This window comes from Tachysurus fulvidraco, chromosome 1 (genome assembly GCF_022655615.1).
Source record: "Tachysurus fulvidraco isolate hzauxx_2018 chromosome 1, HZAU_PFXX_2.0, whole genome shotgun sequence".
NCBI classification, from domain to species: domain Eukaryota; kingdom Metazoa; phylum Chordata; class Actinopteri; order Siluriformes; family Bagridae; genus Tachysurus; species Tachysurus fulvidraco.
Genome location: NC_062518.1, coordinates 20,860,797 through 20,879,956, shown reverse-complemented (window position 1 = coordinate 20,879,956; position 19,160 = coordinate 20,860,797). Strand labels below are relative to the sequence as shown.

General features: G+C 38.8%; 1 protein-coding gene across 2 annotated transcripts in view; it reads right to left on the bottom strand.

Moving 5' to 3' along the window:
- Positions 1–7,086, bottom strand: part of epha4a (eph receptor A4a) — a 33,294-nt gene extending 26,208 nt beyond the window's left edge. For both annotated transcript variants that reach the window (XM_027148665.2, XM_027148667.2), the window contains exons 1-3: positions 6,933–7,086; positions 5,652–5,719; positions 3,934–4,597 (exon numbers count right to left, since the gene is read on the bottom strand). In XM_027148665.2, coding sequence (XP_027004466.1) covers positions 3,934–4,597; positions 5,652–5,719; positions 6,933–7,023 — 823 coding nt within the window. In that variant the 5' untranslated portion in view covers positions 7,024–7,086. The remainder of the gene's footprint in view (positions 1–3,933; positions 4,598–5,651; positions 5,720–6,932) is intronic.
- Positions 7,087–19,160: the final 12,074 nt, after the last annotated feature.

Sequence of the window (19,160 nt, the reverse complement as noted above, 5' to 3'; positions counted from 1 at the left end):
TCTAGGGCAGTGAAGGAAAGGATGGTTCTAGTTTTCCTACATTTCACCCATTGTCATTCTCATCCCTGCCTGATGCTAACTGAGAAGATCTCTGACCCTGTTGGACAGAGGCCAGCTTTAAAAGAAAGCAGCAATGCGCTAACTGCTCAGCGCCAACCGATGGGTAGTGTTGTCTTGTGGTGATGGTGATGGACACCTCTTCAAACGAATATTAGTGTGTTCTGGTTTAAAAAGATCCTGGGTTAACAGGCAAGGACAAGGCGAGAGTCATTCAAGATACGCCTCACACACTTGAACAGCATTCTCAGGAAACCCCTGAGGCACAGGGAGAACAAACTCCACACACACAAGGCGGAGGCGGGAATCGAAACCCCAACCCTGGAGGTGTGAGGCAAACGTGCTAACCACTAAGCCACCGTGCCCCCCACATGAACAGCAAGTCAATGAAAAACACAAAGACTCAAAATTAAGGCTACTCTGATGGACTGACTTAGCGGGATTACCAAATTGTGCTTACTTCACAAATACTTACACAAATGTTATAGAGATAGAATTTGTAGAACTTTCTCATTGCCTACACACTATATATCACGACTTTATAGCAAGGTGTTTTGCTTTACCGTGGCTAAGGTAGTAGCGTACTAACAGTAAGCAGGATAAGGGAAATTGTTTTAGGCTAGCAAAGGTAGCTTGCTGTAAAAATGTAGTGATTCAACAAATGAAGTTAAGTCTTTTTCTTTTTCTGTCTCAATAACCGTGGACACTCAGAAACCCATCATCCATCAGTCTTTTGACAAGTGAAGGGCTGGGAGACGTCAGGGGCATTTCCGAGCATGAGCAACCAACCAAGATCAACAGCATGAGGTCAAGGAGAATGCACACACATACGCCAGGAAAAACACACACACTGTCGCTCCAGACAAACAACAGAACTTTGACAGTGACAAGGACTCAAATTGAAGCATTGCTAGGAAGGAGGCTAAATTCCTCGTGTCACATTCAGAAATCAAGCAAATCCTATTCAGATGTGAGCAAGTAATGGAAGACAGTTAGCTACCTCATTTAAATTTAAATGTCGCAATGATCCCAGACTGCTTGCTGCATTAAAAAAAAGAAAGAAAGAAAGAAAGAAAGAAAGAAAGAAAGAAAGAAAGAAAGAAACGCCTCCTCTTCTCTCTCTTTCATAGAAAGCGAACGGAGCGCTATTGTGCACAACGGACGCAAGTTTGCTGCCTTTGCAATTTCACCTACAAAAATATGCAAATGGTATATATCAAAGAGCATCTTTTCCTTCCCTCTTTCTCTGTCTCTCATTCCTACTCAAGACAGCTGACGGCCCATTCGCTGTCCAGCGCAGGAGCCCTGGATGCACAACTGAAAGGGATCGTGACAGGAATCAACATATGCGCTTGTCATCAAAAGCGCAGGAATAAAGGACGGAAATAATGAATATTCATAACGGGAAGCATTTTCAGCGGATGAAGTCTATTGTCTGCTGGAGGAAAAAAAAACAATTAACAACAAGACCCAGTTGAAACCGACGATGAACCCCACACACCTGCTCGTAATTATGACAGCATTGAGATAAACAAGCTAGCTTTGTGTAATTAGATGGACATGGCTTACACACATACACAGGCGTACAATGCTCAGCTTTTCTTATTTATTGAGTACACTTGTTTTAGCAAGATGTGTTTAAATATTAGGTTCCAGTTCACACTTGGTGTAACAATCGCACAAATCTTGTCCTGATTTTTTTTGGTAAGAATCCTCTTTTCCAATGTCCAATTTTCATTGTCCTTTAAAAAAAATCAGCATCAGCTATCCGATATCAAGCACACAAAGGGCAGTTTCTCATCTCACTAAGGCCTATAACTCCATTTTGCCCAAAATGTCATGTGCATACCGCTTCATACTGTTTCACACTTTTTTCTCCCTACCTAAGTCTGCAGACTGATAAACATGTGTAACGGTTCTGTCCGAGTTAGAGAAATCACACCACTGTTGATTTCCACTTTCTTTATTTCAAACCTTTTAGCAGATGCACTATGCAGAAGCCTAAAAAACTCTCACAAACAAAAGACAGAATCGTATTCTGTGTCCTTTTTTTTTTTTTTTGCTTCCATTCATACTTAAGGTCTCTTTGGTTCCTGTCAACTGCCTCGATCATCGTGGCTCAGATGCAGCTGTCAAAACTTTGACGTCTTAATCAATCTCGGCCATGACCCTGGTCACTGCGTGGGTGTGAAGGGGAAAAACTGGGATGACCCCTCTGACCCTATCTAGTGTTCCTCTCTTCTCACTCCCAGCCACCCCTCCAGATATCTCGGGCATCCCCGACAATCAGGCAAATGGTACAGCTCACGCCTCCTGGGCTATGAGCCTCATATACCTTGTTCTCAATAGATGCCCCATTGAGCTCATCCTCTCCCCCTTGCAACAACCCTCACATTGAAAGTGAACCCATAAGTCCCTTCCTTATCCATATGGGCTTATTAAGGAGACACTGCCACTCATCCTGGGAGAGTGGGCCACCTTTTGAACTTTCCTCAATGAGGATGCAGTCAATTGTTGTTTTGCGGAGGATGATATCCGATGGGTTAATCCCTAGCAGGGTGGATTCTTTGAACCAGGGTAAAGCGCTAATGAAAATAACATGTACACTAGAGTCACCCAAGGCACCTGCACTTTGGAATCTACAAATACAGTAGAATATAGTTCTCTTATTCTGTGTGTTTGACTTTGGTGAGACTTGCCACCAAATATGATATCTAAAAGGGACTAAAGTCAAACAAGATTTTGAATTCTTCACCAAGTCACCATGTGGCCTTTCAGATTTGCCCGAATTATGGCAGCTTTGGGTTTTAAATCGTAACAGCTGAACAAAGAGAAGAAAGACTGCGAAAGAGAGGAAGGGAGAGACAGAACCCAAAGAGGCAAGAGAGCGGAATGCCGTCTAGCACCGGAAACAAAAGAGTACCAAGAAAAACTGCCCATTTTCTTAAACGTGAATCCATTTAAGCAACCACCCGGACACATTCAGTGAGAGACCGCCTGCAGAGATTGTACAACCCCTCCCTCCTCCCGAGCCCAATGGAACCCTAAATTACACTGTGTATTTGTCATGTAATTAGTCCACTGAGATTGCCCTCATAAATAACCGACAGTGGACTGGCCAGCACGCCGTTTATCAAGCGTGCACAAGCTCTGACCCTCTCTTGGACCAGATGCCTTTTAGAGGGGCGTAAAAAAAAAGGGCAAGGGGCGTTCTCAAACTGTCTGCCTATCTCAAGGTTCTGCTGTTCATTTTTACTGACCTCAGCTTCACCCAGATGCTAAGAAGCCCTTGTGAACCCTTTAACCAAACCACAGACAGTGAGAAGTTGAGGGGTGGGGGGTGGGTATTTTTCGTTCCTCACAATACTTTTGTTGTTCTCTCAAACAAAAATCTCTCACCTTTACAGACAGCAAGAGGAAGTCAGTTTAACAGAAATCACACCTTCGATCTAATATAAAGTGTATTTCTAAAGGAATATGCTGAATGGCTGGGGCCTGAACAAAAAGGATTAGCAGCAATGCTTCTTGCTAAGACATTCTGATATGGAACAGAAAGATCCAGCAATGGCCTCTTACTCCAGTGAGTTCTGCTAAGTGTCCAGCTGTCTGGAGTGGAGCAAACATCTAACATTGTCCAGCTGAGAAAACACAACACGTGTTTTGAAGCGTGACATTTTGCTTTTCAATTCTTGTCTGGAAACGAAATACCCATGAGTTTGCTGTATAATATTATTTGGAATGCTATATAGGAACCTGTGCAGCACTTCCAAGAGAGATACACATGGCTCCTCATGGAACCTCAGTAGAACCCACAAGCCAGGAAGGTAAACTATGGACTTTATCAAAAAACACAAATAGAGATACCAGACAGCCTACCTTGGCATGCTCCTGCTCGCTCCTCAAATCCTGGGTTACACAGGCAGCTTCCAATTGGCACCAGCCACTCTCCATCAGCACCGCAATACATCTTGGGTACTTCACGCTCCTCTGAGTTGTCCACACACGAGCCACGGACCTCCACCAGCGATGACGTATCCGCACCCGTGGTCGTGTCTGGAAACTGCGCAAGGTTGCGTACTGTAAGTGGGCACTTCTTGTAAAAAATCCGCACAGACACCAGGGCGATGCATGCCCCTACATCCTGGAAAGCCAAGTAGAAGCCTTTGCGTGTCAAGACTCCCACATCCCGTACCTCGGTGTTGAGCTTCATGATGCGGTCTCCAATGTCCACCTGCGTAAAGCTCTCGTCTGCAGCAATCGTGTCAATCTTGATGAACTGGTTCTCACGGATGTATCGCTCTTTGTCGTTGTTGGATTCATAGTAGTAGAGGTTGAACGTCTCCTTGCAGGTGCCCATAACGCCTGGTAAGCTGTTGCAGTCACGCAGAGTAAACTTGATCTCAACATAAATGCGCTGGGCCGCTCCACGTGCGATCCAGTCTGTCCGAAGCCAGTTGTTTTGGTTAGGTTCCATCACGTTGCACACTTGGTACGTTCGGATGGGCGTGTTCTTCTCGTCCATGATGCTTACTTCTTCCCACTGACAGAAAGAAGGTGAGAAAGATAGATTTTGTTATGGATACCCTTGTCTCAGCAGGTGCACTACGTCCCACACTGCATGCTCAGATTACATTGCATCGATCACTTGCTGATGAGAATTTAATCACACATCTGCCATCCCATCAGCTCCCATCAGAATAAAAGCATTTGCAAAGTAAACTTTGAAAGTGGGAATTTCTCAAACAGTAAAATTTTGCTGCATAGAAACATTATGGTCTCTCTGAGTTTTTCTTTTTTTTAATGCAAATTGTTTCAAAAGATTTGGCCCTAACTGTACTTGAAATCTGGAAGCACTCAAGTCTATGTCAAGTTGTCAAGTATCTAGTAGACCTTTATACATCTGAGACCAAATCTGTATTAGCAAAGATGCACCTAGAGAATCAATGCTTTATCTGAACATCAGTATTTAATTCTGTGTTTTGTTTTTGTTTTGTTTTTTCTTTCTTTTCAATTTATAATCATATAACTCATATTTTTTGGGGTTCAGAAAACCTTTAACACTCAAGTCGTACACTTTCAGCATTCGCTTGGCAAAAAGTGTAAATTTTTGTTTTATTACAGAAATCTCACCAAGATTTACCGCAGCCATCAATAAATGTATTATGTCCATGCATGAATCTGCTGAAAGTTTAAAGCAAAAAAAAAAAATGCTGAACTGACAGAGAAATCCCAAAAGGCCTTTCATGATTTATGACGGTTTCCAACTGTCGCTACAATGAAGCCATTTTCAATGTAGTATAGCTACTTGAGGCCACAGAAAGAGATATCTTTTTTCCTTCTTCACCAAGCTGGAATTTTGCTTCTAGATCGTAATCTGGGTGGCATTGTTTAAAAATACATCCAATATCCATCCAAAAATTCCTTTATGATAAGCAACTTATTGACTGTTTATCTCCTTTTGCCTCTTGTTTCTGTGCTGTAATAACTTAATGGCTGAAACACAAATGTCTCAAGAGTCTTCTTGAGGAAGAAATCATTAAATCCAGCTGGGAATTGTGTTTGCTTTAGTTTGGTTTAGTTTTTTAATGACTTACCCCTCCTTCTGTAGGACTGGAAACCCATTTCAGCTCACCCTGCACTGTTCTCGAGTCCAGTAAAGTCACTGCAAAAAAAAGAAATAAGACATACGACAACCATGGTGTGAAGATGGTTTTACCTTCATTTTTTTTATATGATTTGCATTTTGTCAGAGATAATAATAACAACAATACTACTAATAATGTATTTTTCTGTTGTGTTGTTTATTATTGACCAAATGTTCATAGCCATGTATGATTTAGTCTTAAAATGATTCTTACTTTCAAGTCTAATGCATAAAACACTGGCCTGACTTGAGACAGATCTCTGATACTATAGATAGAGCGAGAATGTTATCTATAGAAGGATCACAAATTCTCGTTTCTTCCGGTTTTCTTTTGCTGCCCTGTATAAAATAGTCTCTTGCCATGAAGACAAAAATGTTTTTCCCCTTTTCTTGTAACCGTTTGCTTTGCTGTAAAACATGTTTGAAGTAAAAAAAATCTGATCAAAAACATCCTTTTGAGTCAAAAGTATCAAACAAAACACTGAGATTTTCATTTATTTATTTATTTAATTTCCAGTTCCTATTGTGTGAGCTCACATTTCAGCATGTATTTCAGATTATTTAGGGATGTTTGACTGGAAATTTCAATAAAATGCACAAGAAATAAAATGCAAATAAAGGAAATATAAAATGATGGGTTTTCAAGAAATGTAGATTGCCAAATCAATCAAAATTCCGGATTAATTAATTTATTTATTTGTGAAATGATTAATTAAATAATTCGTGGTTGCTTTACAGTTTTTATTCATATATATATATTTGTGGAAAATTCATCAATAATTAGGCGACATGAACGAAAACATGATTTTTTCAAACTTTTCTCAAAGGAGATATATAAATGTTTGAATAAATAATTCTGTACATAGTTTGATCAGCATGTATTTGTTCTGTCTGCATGTTTTGATTGTTTTTTTTTTTTGTTTGTTTTGTTTTTATCTCTGTTGGCTTTTCATTCCTCGAGCTCATTTAGCGCGATCCTGGTCCCGGTGCGTAAAAGGTTAAGGTACTTTGGCACCGCAATTAAGAAAATCTGTACACAGGATAAATGAATGAAATAGATAAACAATCTGGCTTGTTTAATCAACTTGTTTTGCGTCAGTGCGCCTTCAGAGCGCATTAGTAGAAGAATATATCACATTAAAACACCCAAAAAAAAAACGCTAAACCTGAATCTGCGTAAAATCTCCGTTACGCACAGAAATAAGATCCCAGTCAGTTCCTTGCTCCTTACCTTCATTTGGAGGATAAACCCGCGCACTCGAAGCTATGTGTGTTATCCATAATAAGAGAGCGCAAGTCGCCGAAAACGCGATTGTTGCCATTTGCGCCGTTTCGCGAGCGCCGCCGAAGTCGCGCAAGCAGCGAGTGAAGAGTGAAAAGCGCCGCGCGCTCCTCGACAACACGGAGGGGCGGGGCCCGCAGAGCTGTCCGTCACACTAAGGCAACCAATCACGTGGCGTTAAAAAGTCTCACCGTGTCCTGGAATACATAAACAGTGTAAAAAGAGAGAGATGGAGAGAGAGAGGGGGGGGGGGTATAAGAGAGAGAGAGAGAGAGAGAGAGAGAGAGAGAGAGAGAGAGAGAGAGAGAGAGAGAGAGAGAGCAACTCAATTTTAGTGTTTTTAAAGCAAACACTGTAAAGTTCAATTTTTGAAAACATCCATATAGACATGATGTAGGGATTCTGAGACTAGCTGATTTAAATTTTTAGTCCTGATTCATTTGAAATAAGTCTGGTTAGTATGTGAAGACTCCATTACCACACACACACACACACACACACACACACACACACACACACACACACACACACACACAAACACACAGGGGGGGGGGATAACTGCACAAACGTTTGTGTTTATGTATGTCAGTTTAGATGATGGAATGAGTGTCAGAGCAGATGCATTGTTTATACTGGTGCGTAAGAAGTCCAAAGGCGCCGTCTATCGGTCGCGTAAAGAATAACACGTCAGAAATCTCGGTCGGACACGTGCACAACGTAAGGATTTGGATCTTATGCGCTGTGCATTCATACCGTGGATAGAGGAATAAAGTGAATAAAGGAATAAAGATTTCACTTACGGGAGGCTGCTGCGTATGTTTGACACGTCAAAATGTCAATCGCGCGCCTCCAGGACGCCCACTTCCACGCGCGCGCCTTCGTTCCACCGTGTAGATTTCGTCGATACTGGAGCTCAGCAGATGCTCGCGCATCCGTGCATTCTGTCCAAGAATCGACCTGTAACCGTCTTTTGTCCACATGCAAAGCATTTTAAGACTTTTTAGAAACAGATAGTACTTACTAGTAAAATAAATAAATAAATAAATAAAAATCAAGAAAGAACAGAAAGAAGTAAAAGCCCAGGGACATGAATTTCTAGGTAAATATTCATTACAAAGGATGTTTCCAATAACATCATACCATCATACCAAACATCAAATCATTTTTTCTTTCTTTTATTCTTCTACCAGGTTTATTTGGCAAAAAAATTACATTTTAAATAAGGATCGTTAAACATATACTATTTTTATCCATTTTTAGTTGATGTTGCAGAAGATAAGACTCTCTCTCTCTCTCTCTCTCTCTCTCTCTCTCTCTCTCTCTCTCTCTCTCTCTCTCTCTCTCTCTCTATGGACATCGCTGTGGACATTACGAAGTTCCAGAAACTAATAAACTCCTCCGTCATGCCAGAAAACGTTATGACACTGGACACTGTTATGTTCAAGTTTTCATGTATAAATATTTCTATATTCATATCCAAAGTCTTAAATAGCTCATTAAAAATAGCTATTTTTAATTGTAGTTTTTATTGAAAATAGAAAATAAAAAATAAGAGCAGAATTTCAAAAAGAGGTTTATATTCCAAAGTATATTTTAATATATCTTATTATTATTATTATTATTATTATTATTATTATTATTATTATTATTATTATTATTATTAGTCATCTTCTTCATATTATTATTATTATTATTATTATTATTATTATTATTATTATTATTATTTTACAAACATAGTATTAGAGTAAGGGTGTGTTGTGTGATTTAAATATGTATAAAATGCATTAATATAAACCTGTGACTATTTAAGGCTACATACAATGCTGGTATAGCTGGTATCATATATTGTTTGATTAACACCCGACCAATCCGATGTGAGAATTCAACATCACTGTGGTGTGAACATTATTTGTGATTATTTCTTTTATTTTATTTCTGAAGAAAAAATATTTTTAATACAATCGTATGCAAAAAACTAAGGCAAACTGACTCATAAACGTGTTCTGTAAGCAACAGAATGACGCCCTGTCTCTGGGAACAATGGAAGAAACATCGTTAATCGTAAAAATAAGTACGCCAAATGGTTTGTAGGAACACGTTATCCAAGAATTAGCCAAATTCAACAAACTAGAAGATTCTGACATAGCAAAATTTATAGGTTTGGGCAAAAGCTTGGACAAACAAGGTGCAGTATCCCTTTAAGCTAACTTGTGCACCTTAAAACATGAGTCTTACATAAACACCAGCTTGCGGTTCTCTCACACATTTAGCATGCTACTTTTTGTGTGAGCGCAGCGGGTACTTCCTGGCAGCCCATTGGCCAGAACAGCAGATGAATTGTTGATAGTTTGGGGCCCGTTGGGATCTTTTTCGTATAATGGCATTAGCCTGAGGAGCAGGTGACGTTTGGACTTCAGTCTCCAAGGGCCACATTCGTGACGCTTTGTGGCGCCGTCGTTGCTCCGCCAAAAACATTTCGACGGGCATAATGACGCCGGGAGGAGCATCTGGCGTTCCGAGATGGGCGCCCGACATCGATTGTCACTCAAAAGCGTTGAGGAGAATGGCGTTTTATTTTCCCAAACTGCACGAGACGCTGCGCAACCATAAAGGCCCAATTAGCCCTGAGGAGGCAGTGGTTAGTCTTCTCCAATCACGTTGGGTCCGTATTGACAGCCAGCACCAGTGGGCGGAGGGCACCGCTTTCACCTCGCGCCCGTTGTTCTCGGTCATTTGTGTCACCATCCATTTTGATTGATTACACTCGGACCATTTTTCATTCTCCTCCTGGATTCTCATGTCTCCTGATTGAATTCCCCTAATGCTGTCCCCCCCACACCCGGGTTTTGTTCTCTGAACCCCAGATGGCATCTGCCCACACATCTGTATTGTCCAGGCAGAGCGCCCAAACAACCCTCGAGGGAATTTCCAACATCCTGGCAAATCTTATACCCCCAACCATTCCTCTTAATGCAGATAATTTCAGAACTTTACGTACAATATATACAGTTGTGCAAAACGTATTCTGCTCCCAAATGGAAGAAGGAAGCTTTCGAAAATATTCAGTGGAAGATCGCTGGAGCTCTGGAGAGGGGGATGAATGCAGCCCGAGCACATTGAAAGAATCCGCTCAGCAGTCTGGAGCTGTGTAGGTGGATCGGATGAAGGAACAAAGAACATGATGGAGAGGTTTACACATTGAGCGAATGCTCAGAAGAGGGCTAAAAACCTCTGCTTAATATAAAAAGGCAAGCTTAGAAAGCTTGCTCTTATCTACAGGATGGATTTCGATAGGGCTGCTTTTTTTATACACTTCTTGACAAGTACACCAAAGAAATGTTCTAGATCAAAGGCCATCTTGTGGTTGTCTGTAGTCCAGTAAAGTGCTTCATTGGACTAAACCCAGTATATGAAAAAATTCTATAACAGAACCAACAAATGTATGATAAGAACATAAACCATCGTGGCTTCTGGGTCAAATCCAATGGTGAAGCTAAACTTATTAAGCTAAAGGCAGTGCATCAGACCAGTCACATGCTTAGAGACATTAATAAGGAAAGGATATTTATTTTTCATTAAGGATTGATCACAGTGTTGAAAATTCATTCATGCTAGTTCAAGGAATTTTATGCAACTGGACCTTGAAATAAGTTCAGACTGCAGACTATCTGAAATTGTGTTGTTATCATAAAGACCGCTACTTCTCAGCTAGAGAGAGCTTTCTCTCTGGAGCATACCAATGGATTCAAGACTTGGCTAATCAAGCACTAGCTTGTTTCATCCGTGCTTATGTTCGTCTCCCTGGGCGAAAGAGAAATCGATCGGCAGCGAAGACATTCCTAATCACCATCAACAAACAGTCTCTGATGGTCTTTCCTTCATTCTATTTGTAATTGAGAAAAGAGAGCTAATATAGATATTCATTAGGAAGGTTTTGCTAGGCTGCAGTGTTGTTTTCCTTCATTTTCACCGTACTAATTTCTCCGTTGACTTCTGAGACACGTCAGAATTTGGATATATTTTACTCTGAGATACGGACGCTGCTAATATCACAGGAGGATTTAGCATGAGGTAAATTAAGGCAAACTGGCTTAGTCTTTGCTAACATACACACAAACTTATACCTTCAAAATATACCACATCGGCACCTTGAGGGGTTTTGCACCTAGCCTGTGTTTTCATCGCTAATTCCTCGGCTCTTTAAAGTCTACATAGAATGTAAATAACAGTCCAGCGCTAGCTAGTAAAAGCTGGCTTCAGATGTTTAACACTGTAGTGGATCTTTAATGGTCTAGGGTGTCCCACAACGGTGGGAAAAAAACGAGTGGAGTCATTAGCAGGGGGAAGACATCACGAGGCTGTCTCACAGCACCTCAGCAGCTGTCACGACTCGACTCTACTTAACACTGCAAGCGGAGCAGGGGAGGAAAATAAAAAGGCAGAAGGCGATGATCTCAGGTGCAAAGAGTCACCGTGAAACATCTCATGAAACATTTCAGTACTTTGCTGTGACCGCCAGCATGGAAGACCATTGATTTTTAACTCTTTTTTTTTCGAAAAGCAAAATATTTCTCAGCAGAATCGTTTCAAATTTAACGCTGTCAGATTCTCAAATCCTATTGGCCACGAGGTTTTAATTCATTCATCTTATATAATAGCTGTAATTCCGAGTACAATAGTCTGTTTATATAATGACGTCGAGTAAATTTACTCGGATTTGTATAGCATAACTTAAGGCTAATGGCTTATCTATGGTATTCGAAATGTGGAAGGATCGTTCCAGTAAGTGAAAACACAAATTAACTTGCAAACGCTGTCCAACATTAAATGTAGCCAAAAATGGTTAAAAATACGCACAGTGATATCAAATTTCTCTTTGTTCAACTTTGTTGCTTTTCCATTGTCTTTGATTGATATTTTTCCTGTTATGTTTTATTTCTAACTTATTTTAAAGAAGAAGAAAACCTTTGTTGTCATTCCGCATACATCTGTAGGTGTCGAAGTTGTGAGTTCTGTCAGAGACGTGAGGTTTGACATGTAAACAGAAGCAGCAAACAGCAGCAGGTGCTTGCAGTAAGTCAGGAAACACAGGAGGCCATTTTGTTATTTCATTTGCTCAAACACTCCTTTGCCAATTGAGATCACACACACACACATGTGCGCCAAAGCAAATAATGCCATATGCAAGCAATACGGACAGACGTATGGCTGTATGCACACGCACATAGCACATAAATAACAATGACAACGCTTTAAGAAATAAATGGTCAGTTAGCTGACACTGGATTGGTGTAAACACTAATATGAGATCCCAATTGGATTTCGGAGCGTCAGGCCTCTACTTAGATATGCGAGTATCAGGAATTTCTGTACAAGTCGTCATGCATCCATCTGTTCTTCTTGGCATATTGATTTCAGAGGCTCTGCTTGGGACATGGAACCCAAGTGGAAAGTAAAAGATTCTGTGATCGTTAATGATCATACAGTGTGCCGTGTTGCCGTGTTGCGTGTAATTACAGATCCTTATAGTAAGAAAAGTGTGATTTTTAAAAAATTTTCTTTTGTCTTTGGATTGTGCGGATGGCGAATAAGGAATACGTAAGACATCTGGCTCCATTAATTAAGAAGTACAGAAGCAGCGGCGACGGTTACAGATGCTAGACGGTTGATAAGCCGTTTAGAAACGCTTGCTCTCTGAGACTTTAATTACCGGAGGTGTAAATTGAGCTGTGTTTAAAGTAACAACAGGAAGATGACATCAATATTACAGCAAAACAGGAGTCAGCTCACACACATTAAGCTGCTAGAATGAGCACAGCAATTAGCGGTAATTGTGTCGTCGTCTTTCATAGATGAATTGTTTCGGGTTGATGTTCTTTCGATGGCACAAAAGAAGAGAGAATTCCAGATTCTGATTGGTCAGAAGGGGAAAACACTTCCAGACACTACATTTAATCTGAGACTCATAACAAACAAAACCAAACCAAACAAAAATGCTTTTGAAAGAATTTTTTATGTAATGCTAGAGTCTAGACCGTCAGCAATGTTTTCCAACATGGGAATGTCTTTAGGATAGATGATGATGCAAAGAGAAAGAAAAAATAGCCAAAAGGATGATCTTGCTTTCTGAGTTTCTTAGAGGGTTTTTTCCATACTGTAGGGAATGTTTCTCTTGGGCATGTGAAAGTGTGTGATAGTGTGGCGCTAACAGACTCACTGGTGGTCTTGATCTTGTCTGACTTGTCATCTTGTGACCCCTCTGGCTCCAACTTTTTTCTGTCAGGGCCCACAATGCCCAGCACTTCTCCTTTGGCATTTTGATGGTGTCAAAATTCAAGAAACCCGTCGGGGTCTGATAAGAACCGTCTCAAAAAATACCACTCAACAGCCTCGAGAGCCCAACGTGTCTAGAGAAAAGCCATCCACCAAACCTGTCAAAGCGTATATTTATTTATATATATTGCATTTTCACTCACTAGAAGTATGATCTGAAACAATAAACATGCTACAGCAGTATTCATACAGCAATGTACCAAAAACCTTCCAGCTTCAGAATAAACAGGCCATTTTATTTATTTACTATAAAATCCCGTTATTCCGAGATAATACTTGAGATTAAAAACAATACCTTTCTTTAAAAAAAAAAAACACAAAAAAAATTTCATCGGTGCTTTTTAAACGTTTTCCACCCATAATGCTAATGAATATTTTTATTGTTTCCATAGTAACAGCTAACTTCCATAATTCCCATGCTAAGTATTTAGCAGATTTTTTTTTTTAGATTTTATTTTATATAGAAAGCCATGGTATAGCAATGGTTTCTGTCGACGTTAACATTAATAAAAGGAATCCCTAGTGTCAGTGTTTGCAATTTTCTTAAGTTGCGATTCTACATTTTTTATCTTATTAATTCCAAAATAGAAACAAATCTAGTGATAAAACAATTCTTAATTTAAATCTATACGTAACGTAACGTAATATGTTTGATGCTTCCCAGGTATAAAACAGTTATAAATGGATATAAAGTTACATGTAGTAAACGAACCCATTGGTAATGTTGACAAATTGCTGTGGTGTATGTACTGTTATATCTTTCCTATAACAGAATATTTGTCTTCCCTCGCGGCAAAATCACCACTTTAATGACGATATACACATACAGCATATATGTGTAAAGATTGTACATCTAACTTAATCCGTAATCTGTACGGAATTTTACCTCCTTCCCAAATTCCATTTCATTCCTTGGTTTCTCTCATGGCTTCTACCATTCTCTGAGAAAAAAAAAAGAATAGAAAGAATGAAAGTTCAGCTTCCATTTAATTGCGCTAATGTCTCTCGTGTCCGGCGTCCCTGTGAAACCTGAGCTTTGTCCCCCCATCATTTTCTTAGTTGCAACTATCCTTACCTCCCAGTCTCTCCAATTAGATCCCATTAGCTAGAACCCATTAAAATTCTTTGCTCGAATTTGGACTGAACACTTTTTGGTCAAAGATTTTCTTACTACAGGTCGGGAACAGCCGAGACAAGAAACTACAGTTCGAGCACCAAATCCAGGAGTCTATTTTCCTAAACAAGGTGTTTCAAAGGATTTTATGTTTTGGAACAAGGAAGACACATGCAGTCCTTGTTAGCTTGCAGTTTGCCTTCTGAAGCCAGAAATGAGATAACATTCAGTGAAAAATTGCTTGGTGTATGTTTGCTCTCTCCCCTGCTTAAGGAGTCAAATATTTTTCCTGTTTTAAACATGTTAACCATTCATAGTTCCACACACACCTTACTTTCATCACTATTGGACAAAAGTATGTGCTTTAATACCCATCTATCTTGCTTGTTTGAATTGTGCTGGTGATGAATGATATTTATTCAGCATGAGACCTTGAGGTAGCTACATTTTAGCAGCCATTAATAACGGACATGGCATGCTCGTGTCAGAGGCTAGTCGTTATTTTTTTTTTTGGCCGAGCGATTGAAGAGTGGCGGATTGGGGGACGGATTTTACATCCAATCCACATTAATGTCTCAGACCCTGATTTGTGCCTCCAACAAGCTGGACAAGCTTAATCAAGACAAAAGAGACGTTGCTTTTGTCCCAATCTGAGCTGATTGGAATTGGGGCAAGAGAGACAAAGAGGTGGTCAGGGGGTCTTTCATTTGTCCACCCACTCCCTGTCCAAAGTCTTCCTGACAGAAAGAGAAGAAGGGCACTGAAAGGACAGCCCTCCTCCTCCTCCTCCTCCTCCACCTCCTCCTCCTCATCAACTTTCTCATCCCTCTCCTCCCCCCTGTGGTGTATGTGTGGGAGTACACAACCTGAGAGAAACCATGCGCTTTTAGTATTTTTTTTTTCTTCCCACAACCTGACTTGAGTTAATATCCAACTAGACCATAGGACCTGTCCTAAGACAACTCTAAGTATTTATACACTTTTGCCTTTTTAATAGGAGAAAAAAAAATACTTGTCATGAAAAGGATTCTTTCAAACATCACAATATAAAATATTCTAGTCCACATTTGTATGTGTTGTGTCCATTGCACATATGCCTGTATGCATAGAAACACTAAAGTGTCAGGAGGACAGATAGCAGATCAATCAGCCAATCAAATTTGAGGATTCAGCAGGGATTATGGTATAGTTTTGGTAAAACACCATTTGTTTAATACAGACAATAATAATATTAATAATAATAATAATAATAATAATAATAATAATAATAATCTTTTTTATTCAAGTATTAAACCCACAGACACACAGAAAACACACATACATTTCTGGATGAGTGTTTAGCCAGATGGAACACAGCAAGCAAAAGTTTGTGCCACTAAAAGGTCACGCGTCTGGCCAAAACATACACAAAAAGACACAAACAAGCCCCGATCCGGGCGTCCACGCCAAGAAAGCAAACACTTTAGAGCTGGCAGAAACTGCAATTCGGAATGTGGTTGGAGGGAAACCGCAGTGTAACCCATCCAAAACAAACCAAATGTGTCCTATACACACAAACACACAGAAAAGCTCACTTTTACAGATGCGGCCCCTATTTTTTCTTTTTTTTTTATCGCTTCACAAAAGTTCAAGCTGACAAAGTAGTTAGTGATGCGAAGTCCACTCGAACCAGAACATCCGCTTTTGTCCACAGTCTCTAAGACGTACTATATGCTGGTGATGTTTTTATATTTATTTTCATATTAATCACAAATCATTAATGCTCCTATAATATTTTAGTATTTTTATAAATTTAATTTCACAAGCTTAAATAAATTTCATTTTGTAAATAAATAAAAACCCAGCAGTCATAATGACTAAGGTAAAAGCGTTAACTCTGAGGAAAAATGAGTAAAATACCAACATGATTTTAAAAATTTCCATAAAACAGCACTACAGATCTTCCCGAGTTTCTAGTATTGACACCACAAACACTCAAACACTAAGAATGACTCATTTTTTTAATATGTCAAAGCTGTGTTTTATTATTTCTACATAGAATTGATAACAAATATTATTAGGTACATTTATTAGTCAGAGTTCTTTGCAGTTGAAAAATACACAATTTATTTTCCAATTCTGCATTACTTTTTTTAATTAAACACATTACATTATATTGATAATATTATACAAAATGTACTACATTAGTAAAATTCAACATACAGTATTTATATACTCACATCTGAAATCATTCAGTTAAAAAAAATCATCTCAGATTTAAAAAAATAATAATAAATAATTTTTTAAATTTTTTGGGATAATATTTGTCAAATTTCCAGGTTGTTTCCATGTATTTATTTATTTGTTTGTTTATTGTTTTGAGTATTATCTAGTCTATAACCTTATCCAGGATATTTTAGTAGAATGTCTAGTAACAAATAAGAAGGTAAAGTGGTATAACCTTGATGCTCCTCCACGGAGCTTTTCACTGGATGTGAAAGTCCTCACACATCTCTAGCTCTATCGTCGCTTTGCCCTTGACAGCACAAATCCCTTGTAATCTCAGGCCCCCCCTCTTTCATTCGGAGAAAGTGGTCTCTGAGTGGATTGATGAAAAACAAAGGGCTGGAGTTAATGCTGCCCTACATGACAATGCTGACACATCTGCAGTAAACACACCGGTCTTACAGCTAGATTACAGCCCTGCATTCAGCATCAGTGCTGCAATCAACACCAGTGTGTGGAGCTGCACTGAGTCATGGGGGCAAACACACCGAGCGCATGACAAGCAGACCTCCCCGGTGCTGCTTCCTCTGCTTTTACTGCCCCTGCAGCTGCCACGAACACACACATACACACACATACACACACACACACACACACACACACACACACACACACACACACACACACACACACACACACACACAGTATCGTAACACACTGTGTTGTTCTTTAACGAAGAATTTCTCAATCTCTCATCTCTTATAAGTTAAATCTTTCATAAAGGAGACCTGTTTTTTGTTTTTATTTTATTTATTTTTTAACATTATAGAAGGACCAGTCATGGGAAGTCTTAAAATAGAGCAAAAGCATGTGAGGGATGAGGTGTTTACATCTGCAGCACTGTAGAATAAAAACCATTCAATGTTTCTGTTAATTTGGCAAAAACTTGAAAAAAAAAAGTTTTAAAAAATTATGTAAAAAGTTTATGTTAAACTTTTGTTCAACTTGATGTTTCCTGTTTGCATACTAATATGGTGGTGGGATTCTGAACTCAATTTGCATTTAAGATTTGCATTTTCCAGAACTTTGAACTGATTTAACATTTAGTGTTATGAACAATTTTTACTTTTGCTCTAAAGCCTAATTCTATTGTGTTATGAAATGTTTTGAATCCTCACTCATTTCTTAAGTTTAAGTGCTATAGTGCTATAGTTAACCATATATAATATATATCAACGTATTCGTATACATGTTACATTCAGTTTACTTAGGATTGAAACCTCGTTATAAATGATACGTTGTTTGTTCACTAATTAACAAGTTTATTTCCCGAAAAATTTTATTTTAAGTGCGAACTCTTGCTGTGACATTAAACTTAACTATAAATGAACAGAAAGTGCAGAATGTGTCACCAATTATAAAAGAGAAATTTTTTTACCATATTGCCAACATCATCTCTCCATTTAACTAAAAATTCTAAAGTATTTAATGAATGCAGGAAAAAAAAAAACATAAAACGTGTTGCGGACAAAAAATATTTCTGGAAAGAATTTTGATTATATATATTCTCTCATCTGTCTGAGCTATATTGGTGTGTTGCACCTCCAGGATTCTCTGATCTCATGGGATTCACAATTTAAAATCTTTACTGAATCTGCACTTTGTCAGGGTGCTGCTGTGTTTTTTATCAGTCGCTGGCATTTCACAGCCAGACAATGTTAAAGCATCACATGCATCCCTTCCCATGAATCCTGTTCTACTACTACTACTACTACTACTACTTCTACAACTACTACTACTACTACTAATAATAATAAACTATATTTGTGAATGAGAGTGTGTGTGTGTGCCCTGCGATGGGTTGGCACTCCGTCCAGGGTGTATCCTGCCTCGATGCCTGATGACACCTGAGATAGGCAGAGGCTCCCCATGACCCGAGAAGTTCGGATAAGCGGTAGATAATGAATGAATGAATGAATGAATGAATGAATGAATGAATGAATGAATGAACTATATTTGTGTCGCACTTTTCATACATACAATGCAGCAATCTAAATGTAACAAAAATAAGAATCCCCAAAGAAAGTAAAAGTGTAAATAATAATAATAATAATAATAATAATAATAATAATAATAATAATAATAATAATAATAATAAAATACAAAGTAGAAAAAATAAGTAAAAGAGTTCTCTTTGGAGAAAAGATTTTTTTTATATTCTTTAATCAATGTAGAACATTTCTCCCAAGAAAGTATTTCTTTCTTTCTTTCTTTCTTTCTTTCTTTCTTTCTTTCTTTCTTTCTTTCTTTCTTTCTTTCTTTCTTTCTTTATTTATAGATTGATGGGTTTGGTGAACCAGTACAGATGTCTTTGCTGATAGAGACTTCAAACACTTCTGTAAGTCTCTGTATAAGGACGTCTGCTAAATGTAAATATAGACATAAGTTTTAATCAAAAGCTAACTTGAAACGATACGTTAGACATTTCCGATATTTTTTGGAATTAAAAAAGAAACAAAATGGAC